Below are 9,807 nucleotides of genomic sequence, written 5' to 3'. Positions count from 1 at the left end.
CAAAACAAAAAAAAAATCATTATAATTATCGAAACCCTATCATATACTCATTCGTACCTTATAACAAGAATTACCATACCAATTATTGAGAATCAGCAATCAGTATTTTGAAACCTCACAGCATGTCTACATCAACAATTACATATACACACAACGTCTACCTTCAAGACTTACATTCTTTGAATGAGAAATTTCTGAAAAACACCCTAAACTGCGAACCAGTTCTCGAAATTTTGAAAAATACTGATGAAGCAGCAAAACTGTAAACGACCTTAACAGTAAAAAGTTGGATGATAAAGGATAGTATATTGGCAAAGCTCAGAAAAAGAGAAGCTGAAAAACGGATTGAGCAAAGTATGAAGGAGGCTGTGGACAAATCACAAAGGCTGAACCTGCCTTCAAAGAATCCAAATGATTTAGTACTTGCTGAAGTCATTAACGAATACCTTGCTCCTGACTCTAAACCCCTGCGGACAATATCCTTCATCATCCTCTGATATTAGACATTCTAAGATATCATCGTATCTTTCATTATAAATATCATCCATACTTCTGAAGATATTTTTATAATTATTCTTATCTGAAATCATTTAACTCTTCGCGCTATCTGTATTATATCATAAAAGAAACTATTTTAGTTTCTAAATTCTGAAACATTCTAGTTTAAAATAGGAATATTCTTGAAGAAGTGTTGGGAGCTGAAGCATGAGTTAGTATAATATAATGACACTTGATCAACGTGATTATATTACAGTAATTCATGCTGAGTTTCTAAATGGAACATGATGATTCACAGATCATAACGTCATCATGTGCTATGTTACACGACTCTTGTATTCTCTTTGATCTCTAAATATCAAGAAAATATTTCTTGATGATTCGGTCTTTTCCGAAGTATTCTGTTAATTTGACAAGTCAAGATCGTGCCATTACAATTTCCTTCCTAGAACATTAACAATGTTCATTCCGAAATTTATATCTGCGAATTCTGGACCATTACAAATGGTGCTTAATCGCAAGAAGAAGAAACGAAAGGACAAAGCTCCGAACTAAAAATGGGAGTATAAATCATAGCAAATAGAAGAGAGCATTAAATGTGGATGACAATGATTATAGAAGAAGCAAGGACTTTGAAATATAAGGGAAGATATAAAACCCAACAACAACCCAGAAATCACAAACCATATATATCAATACATATAGCAATATAAAGACATGGGAGAACTAAAAATACTATAAAACCAAGAGTATAGTAGAAGTAAATAGATTCTTCCGGAGGCAGATAAAAAAGAAGAGCGACAGATATGAAAGTGAGGAGTATATCAAGAATCAGCACTGGATGAAGCATATTGACAAATACTTTAAAATATGAGTTGAGAAGGTGTGAGTTGTAAGAAAACAAATGAGGTGGATTTATAGTGAAATATCCGACAGAGAAATCAAAATGGATTATCGTATTAATTCGAAGAGGATCATAATTTCCTTAATCGCCGAATAATCAAATCCAATATAGATTACAAAGATTTTCTTTTCGGAGATCAATCGTGATGACGTCAAAAGATACGACGAATCACTATTATCTTATTTCATTCATTTACGATAACTTCACTCACACGCTTCGAGTAATCGAATTATTTTATCCATTCTTCTTGAACATGATAAAACTCTATAATCGTTATAATAACATTCTCATGATGACCTCTATCAAATTTCGGGGACGAAATTTCTTTAACGGGTAGGTACTGTGACGACCCGGAAATTTCCGACCAAATTTAAACTTTAATCTTTATATTATTCCGACACGATAAGCAAAGTTTGTTAAGTTAAATCTCAATAATTTTAAACTGTGTTCATACATTCATTATAACCTCGACCAAATTCAGACGATTCACGAACCGTTATATATAAATAGATATGTATAAGTATATATATATTATAACTTGAGAATATTAATAAAGTATTAAACGTATAATACTTTACACGAACATATTTGTTTCAATATGATTTTTCGACGAAATTAAAAAAATATATATTAAATGATTGAATTATCATAAACATCGAATTATGATTACAAGTCTCTGTTGAGAGGTCCACTATGATTTGAGAAAATCTATTCCTCTTAACGATATTCAGAATAATTTGTAAAGCTATTCATAAATAAAAACAAAAAGTGTCATTTACGAAAGTTAGACAAAAGTTAGTGGAGAATTGGTTTCCATAATATTCTATTAATCTATTTTCAAACGTACAAAGACGTTTTCAGTTTAAAAAGAACTTTATTATTAAAACGTATATAACTTTTATAAATATCTAGAATCACTTTTGACAACTCATTACTTAACCAGTATAATAAATAAAATGATATTTATATTTTATTTCATTAAATATATATAACGATTTAAATTAATATTATATATATTTATACGCGTATTATACATACATAGTTTTTATACTTTTACTATACTTTAACTTTACCTTTACTTTACTTTTACTCTACTTTAACTTTAATAATTTACTTTAATAATTCATACTTTAATAATTCACTTTAATAATTCATACTTTAATAATTCACTTTAATAATTCATATTTTAATAATTCACTTTAATAATTCATACTTTAATAATTCACTTTAATAATTCATACTTTAATAATTTACTTTAATAAATCACTTTAATAATTCAAAAATCTATTATAAATAGAATTCAATAGGTTTCATAATTTCATAGAAACTTGAAAATATATTTCTCTCAATCGATATATATATATATATATATATATATATATTTGCTCTGTATTATTTCAAGATATTATTAGTATACATAAAATATTACGACGGAGTACTGTCCGAGTGATTTCAAAATAGTTTTTTTTGAATGAGACGAAGCTAAGAAAATTATGGGTTATAGCTATGGAGGTGATGGGTATGGTTCATGGGTATGCTCGTGAGGTCAATCTAGTGTTTATCATCTCCGTAGCGTCTACGTACTTTCCTGCAATATTGAATCTCAATATTGATACGTTCGTGAATCCGAGGCCAACCTTGCACTTGTTAAATGACGTTATATGTATTTTTACTACGAAATACAGTATTGTGAGTTTCATTTGCTCCCTTTTTAATTGCTTTTGCAATATATATTTTTGGGCTGAGAATACATGCGCTGTTTTATAAATGTTTTACGAAATAGGCACAAGTACTAAAACTAATTCTACGTGGGTTTAGACCAGAAATATACCCTTAGCTTGGTAACATTAAACTACTTGTCTATGTACGGTAGGCACGAATCCTAAAGATAGATCTATTGGGCCTGACAAACCCCATCCTGACTATGGGATGCTTTAGTACTTCGAAGTTATATTAAACACACCTGGTCTGGTGTACTTCAGAGGGTAAAACATGAACGTTAAGGCTTGTTACCGGGTGACTACAACTTATAGAATACTTTTATACACTTGCGAGTGTACATATATTTATAAACAGAAATCTTGTGGTCTATTAATATATTGAAATTATTGTTATGATAAACCTATGAACTCACCAACCTTTTGGTTGACACTTTAAAGCATGTTTGTTCTCAGGTATTAAAGAAATCTTCCACTGTGCATTAGCTCATTTTAAGGATATTACTTGGAGTCATTCATGACATATTTTGAAAGACGTTGCATTCGAGTCATTGAGTTCATCAAGATTATTATTAAGCCAATTATAGTTGGATGTATTATGAAATGGTGTGCATGCCGTCAACTTTCGTTGTAAAGAAAGTTTGTCTTTTAAAAACGAATGCAATGTTTGTAAAATGTATCATATAGAGGTCAAATACCTCGCGATGTAATAAACTATTATGAATCGTTTATAATGTATATGAACGGGTCCTTTCAATGAAGAAAGTCCCATATGCGGCTGCTATTAGGTCAATCATGTATGCAATGATATGCACTAGACCAGATGTGTCATGCGCTCGTAGCCTGACAAGTAGATACCAGAATAACCCAGGAAACAATCATTGGATTGCTGTTAAAAGTATATTGAAATACCTTAGGAGGACTAAGGATATGTTTCTAATATATGGGTCTGGTGAGGAGGAGCTCGCTGTGAAAGGTTACGTGGACGCAAGTTTCCAAACTGATCGTGATGATTCTCGATCACAATCCGGTTATGTCTTCACATTAAATGGAGGTGCGGTCTCTTGGAAGAGTTCAAAACAGGATGTTGTTGCATTATCCACTACAGAGTCGGAGTACATTGCCGCCTCATTGGCAGCTCAGGAAGCTGCATGGATGAAGAAATTCATCGACGACTTAGGAGTAGTCCCTTCCATTCAGGACCCTCTTGAGATCTTTTGTGACAGCGAGGGTGCGATTGCTCAAATCAAGGAACCTCGTGCTCACCAAAAGACCCGTCACATTGAGCGGAGATTCAACTACATAAGGGATGAAGTTGAAAAGGGAAAGATATGTATTCGCAAAGTTCACACAGATCTTAATATAGCGGATACACTCACGAAACTCTTACATGGTGCAAAACATCAAGGGCATGTTAGTGCATTAGGGCTTCGATATTCTAGTGATTGGTTGTGATCTGTTTTAAGTATTGTAACGGAACGAAATTGTTCAAACTCATTAATATAAATTATGGTATTAATTTATTTTGAGTCAGGTTCCTATTTTGCATATTTTATCCATAAATAAGCTATTATTCTAAATTCCGTAGTCGATTACATTTGTGGGAACAAGTGTGAGGTTTAGACTATTATGAACTCGGATTGGTATATATTCACAGGATGAATGTGGTGCAAGGTTGCAACCAAGGTTCATAGATATTTGTGGGATACAAATATTGGAAGACCCGCCCTCAAGAGTTACTAAATGGAGCCTTTGTGGTTGATCACATGTAATCTTGAGTAAAAGCGAATATCGTTGTATCCTCTGACCTGAGATACATATTGGGTTCGAATATTTACCAAGTATTGTGCCTTGATTCTTTCCTTCGCTATTCTGAAATATGGTAGTTCATAAGGAAGAGCTCAGGTGTGATACAAAGTATATATCTAGGACGTATGTAGTCAAGATGGAATTTGTCCCTCTTATTCGTTGAGAGTCAGATGTCTAAGGCCTGATAAAGTTAAATCTAGAAGAGAGTGATCACTCTGTGTCTCTTGGATTTAACATGACATCTAGGATGAAAGGATATAATGAAAAGATTCACCTATTCATATTCGAGATGGGAACTCGAAAGGAATGATGTTATTGAATGGCACAAAGTCATAACATATTGGGGGTGATGGACGGTCGTTAGGTGGTATCCATCACTTGCATTAATTTCTTATGTTTCTCATGCAAGTGGGAGATTGAAGGTATTTCATATGCCCGAGAGACATATTAAATTAATGTGGCTAATGTGTTATGATCCAAGTCGGGTCATACCCAATAACAAGCTTACCAACACTTTATATGTATTTATTTTAACGGTTGGATTGTTAAATAAATACGCGACACTTGAACTTTAGAAAATCGGTTTTCTAAATTATAATCACTTGAGATAAATTATTTGGATAATTTATATATGATGTGGATTTAATTATTTATAGGTTTAAATAATTATGTTATGTTATATTTTATAAAATGATTTATAAAATTATTGCAAGTAACAAATACATGTTTATTTTATACATGTTTTATAAAATTATTACAAGTTTTATAAAATCATTCTTGTTATAAAATAATGGATGGTGGGCAGATTTTGGAGCCCCAAGGAAGTCTATCACATGCTTATTCTTGTTGCTATCCATAACACAATTCCACATATACATGTCCTTTGACTAGTAGCAATACATACATGCAATTGTACATCAAAATTCTGCACAAAACTCTCCTAAAACCCAGCTGAATTTCGTGGCCTTTTGGGAGGAAGAAAGGGTTCTTCATTTGGTTATTGCAAGCTCAATTCAAGTGTAATTAAATCCTAACCAAAGGCTAGATGTTGGTGCAAAAGCTTGGGGTATTTCTCCTTGAAGTTTCATCATTTTGAAGCTCCATTCTTCATCTTCTTTTGAACTAACCCTCAACTAGCTTGAGGAGGTATAAACTCTAAACCCACTCTTAGTTTGTAAGTATGTTTCACAACTTGATCCTTATTGAGATTTAACTTTAATTGGTTAAAGATTTACAAGTTTCAAAATGGTAATCTACACGCTTCCGCAAATCTTATTTCTTGAATGATTATAAGTATTATGAAAATTGTTAAATCCCAACATTTTTATATAGTGATTTTTTTTCCCGTAACATTCTATGAATTGACAATCTCGTAACATTCTATGAATTGACAATCTCGTTCCCCGGTAAAGAAATTCAAGTTCCGCCACCACACACAATGAAGGTTTATCTCTCTATTCCATTATTTTCATCTTTTTTTATATTTAAAAATTAAAATAAAAGATAATAAATTAAATATAAACATCTCTCCTGACCAATTTCACTTCATCATTTGACCAAAGAATTTAGGATTAATGTCCAATAAGATGCATAGATAAATTGATACTCTACAAAACAATCACGATCCCAGGACAATCACATAGAAGTGTAGCACACTATATCGACATAATGGTTCTAGTATCTTTCGCGCTAGGCTGATATTTTATATGTAAGATAGTATGTAGTTTCTTACCATACAATATCTCCTATTAATGACATCATTCATATAAGTTTGTAACTGTATCAAATGAAAAAAATATAATACTTCGTGCAAACTAGAGCTACTGAAATCAATGGCAAACTGCAGCATGATCACCTTGCGTTACATACCACCAAATCGCCAATATATAATATGCAGTTTACCTGCTAAGATATGAAAAGAGATTCGAGTTTAGCATGCATCGTTGAAAAATGTGTCACAGGAAACAGGTTCACTCAAGCAAAAACTTTCACAACTTTAAGCAATAAACGTGAGATACTACACACTCTAGGACAGAGGGTATGTCGGACAATGAACGATAATCTATTCATGCCAACATATATGCAAACTGCGAAGACTTCATAACTTTCAGGGACTGTGTATTTGAACTGGTGAATAAAAATTGTCTGGGTAGGGATGACTACACAAAAATGCACTAGAATCTGTCCGGTTATAACTGCTCAAAGACCAGTTTAGGACCTGTTGTCTAACTGGTTACTTATCTACTTCATATTTTAACTCCAACAAATTTCATTAGAATGGTTACAAAATAATAATTTTTACGATAAATAACAAAAATGTGCTAGAGAAGAAAAATTTGAGATAAAGGATACTAAAAACTAAGTAAACAACACCAAATATAAGCAAATTAAGCATAATCAGGACTTTTAACAGGATAGGGGCTTAACCTTAATAGGTAACTTGTGCCGGAATGAAAATGACGGATTGATAAGGGAATGTTGTGCCTAAGAGCACGAGGTATCGTGATGGTCTATTTCGGTATTTATCTCAAAGTTTAGAAAGGACTTTGAAATTGATAAAGTGGAAGAGTGGGTCGGTGTTTTTTTTTTCAAGTCTTGGTGAGAGAATATTATGTGGACCAATAAAAATAGAATAGGAAAAAAAACATTGAATTTCCAAGGTCCATTTTTGGACTTTGAAAAATAGACTTCGAAATCGACACTGAAAGGGTGTCGATGGGACCGTCGATTTCAAAGTCTATTTTCCAAACGCTGAAATTGACTTGTCGACACTTGGTGCTCTAACCAGCTACATGATCCTATAACAAACAGAAGTTTTGGGGACAGGTTCTGAGACGGATCCTGGACCGGTCCTGGCCCTGGCCCTTTGACTGTTTGTGCAACCTTAACTCTGTATGGATACAAAGTAGCCCAACAGTAAGTGTAACTGTGTAATTACTATTTTTAAAGTGCGTTGAAAACTATTTTGAAACATGTAATCATACTAGTATACACCATCAAAATGTAATTGCAAGAAAAAAACACAGTTTATGTAGCAATGCAGATCCTTAACAACTAGCACAATATGCTTACTGAATCTAATTCTTATCAAATAAAGCTCGTTAAGTCATTAATAAACACACCTGATCACTTCAATTTATGCACAGGGTTTTGGAAGTTTCTGTCTCCTATTGAGGTCCAAATAATTTCTTTCGAAAAAATATCCTAAATGTTGATAGAATGGCGTATATTTATTTTGACAACTTACGTCGTTAAAATAAGATATATTGTGCAAAAGAAACATATAACACTGTAATCAAAGCTATCTGAATCCTTAAAACACCTAGTAAAGATACTAAAAGCATACATAAAGATTGATAAAAGAAACAAGTACACAGATTAAATGTGGCATAACCATTCTATAGAATCATAAATTCACTTACCAAATTCTATCCTTCAATCATTCTGCACGTTTATAAGACGAATGCTTTCTCGCAGCTCGAGCATTATCATATTCAAATTTCAACAAATTCGGTATATGCGACGTATCCTTAACATAAAACCACCTACCAAAAAAACTCTCTTCAATCACAGGAAACACACCTCTTAACATCGAATTAACAACCCAAAACCAACCACCACCAAGTCCCGCACCAAGCGCCGCACCGGCAAACACTTGCGCCACCGTATGATACCCCAAATAAACCCTGGAATACATAGTCAACAACGCCAACGGCCAAATCACAAGTCCAACTAACAACATCTGTTTCCTAAACAGTATCCCAAACTTCTTATACGTAAGTAACGTAAGATACGTAGCGAAAAAGAACATATACTGCGAATGACTCGAAGGCCAACCGTGCGAATCGCACATTTCGAGCATTATACATGTTTCAGGTCGAGCTTGTTGTACGGATGTTTTGATCAATTCGTTGATAAATTGGGATATTATTAAACCTAATGCGAAGAACATACCTTGTAATTCACGGCGAAATAAGAAATGAGAGACGAAACCACCGAGAGATATGAAAACTGGAACTAATGAAATCCATGCTAGAAAATGACCTAATTGATCGCCTTTGAAGTAACGGACGTGAGTTAGGGTTACTGCTCGAAGTTGTTGAGTTGACATTAGATTGAATTATTAGGGTTTGGAGTGAATTTTGGGGGTTTCTGGAGAATGAGATCAAAGATGGTCAATGATTGAAGACGATGAGATCTGTTGGGTCTGGGCAGTTTCTCAACCGTAAATCAAGGCATATTACAACTTCAAAATTGTTTTTTTTACTTCTTTAACAAAGTTCACACCTTTTCACGGAGTACTTAGCATTTTTATTTTTTATAAATTTAAGAAATCAACTAATGTTCGAATCCTCGCTTCGCGCCGGGGATTCGGTTTTCAATATATTTTATTGCGTTTAGTTTATAAAATTATTTCGTGGCGAACGATGATGTCGTTAAAGCGCAACTCGAGTCGAACTAAAAGATATAACCCGTGAAAAATTTAACTGTTATTTTAAATTAACAATATATGTGCATCTCCGCGTTTCGCTATGAAATTGTCGCTTATTAAAAATATAACGCAAAATAAACGTGTATGAAAAGTACCCCAAATATTTAGCGTTTTTTAAAAAGCGTCCGTTTTGCGTATAGCTAGTGACATTGTGTTACTAAAATTATTTCGAGTTTAACGATGGTGTCGGAGAAATTTGACTCGATGCGAGCGAGAAGATATGTCCTGTTGAATATTTGAGTGGAGTTTATTTAAGATTTTTAAAAAAAATGATAAGTTGACACTTTACCCCCTATAGGGGGTCGATTTGATTTTTTAGGAGAAGTGTGGGGGGCTTTGTTGTGCAAATGAAAAAAATAAATAAAAAAAATATTGAAAAGGCAAAA

At 33.1% G+C, this 9,807-nt stretch overlaps 1 protein-coding gene across 2 annotated transcripts; it reads right to left on the bottom strand.

Annotated features, from left to right (window-relative positions):
• Positions 1–6,525: 6,525 nt before the first annotated feature.
• Positions 6,526–9,188, bottom strand: LOC139853375 (lipid phosphate phosphatase gamma-like). Of its 2 annotated transcripts, none has more exons than XM_071842763.1 (2): positions 8,352–9,049; positions 6,526–6,834 (listed from the first exon to the last, which is right to left on the bottom strand). In XM_071842763.1, exon 1 carries the CDS (start codon positions 9,038–9,040, stop codon positions 8,369–8,371), a length of 672 nt encoding a protein of 223 aa, XP_071698864.1. In that variant the 5' UTR covers positions 9,041–9,049; the 3' UTR covers positions 6,526–6,834; positions 8,352–8,368. The 2 variants fall into 2 exon arrangements, with proteins under 2 accessions (XP_071698864.1, XP_071698863.1); XM_071842762.1 differs by having other exon boundaries at positions 6,527–6,831; positions 8,352–9,188.
• Positions 9,189–9,807: the final 619 nt, after the last annotated feature.

This window comes from Rutidosis leptorrhynchoides, chromosome 6 (assembly GCF_046630445.1).
Source record: "Rutidosis leptorrhynchoides isolate AG116_Rl617_1_P2 chromosome 6, CSIRO_AGI_Rlap_v1, whole genome shotgun sequence".
Taxonomy (NCBI): Eukaryota; Viridiplantae; Streptophyta; class Magnoliopsida; order Asterales; family Asteraceae; genus Rutidosis; species Rutidosis leptorrhynchoides.
Note: the sequence above shows the minus strand (reverse complement) of the source record. Positions and strands in the feature narration are given on the sequence as shown.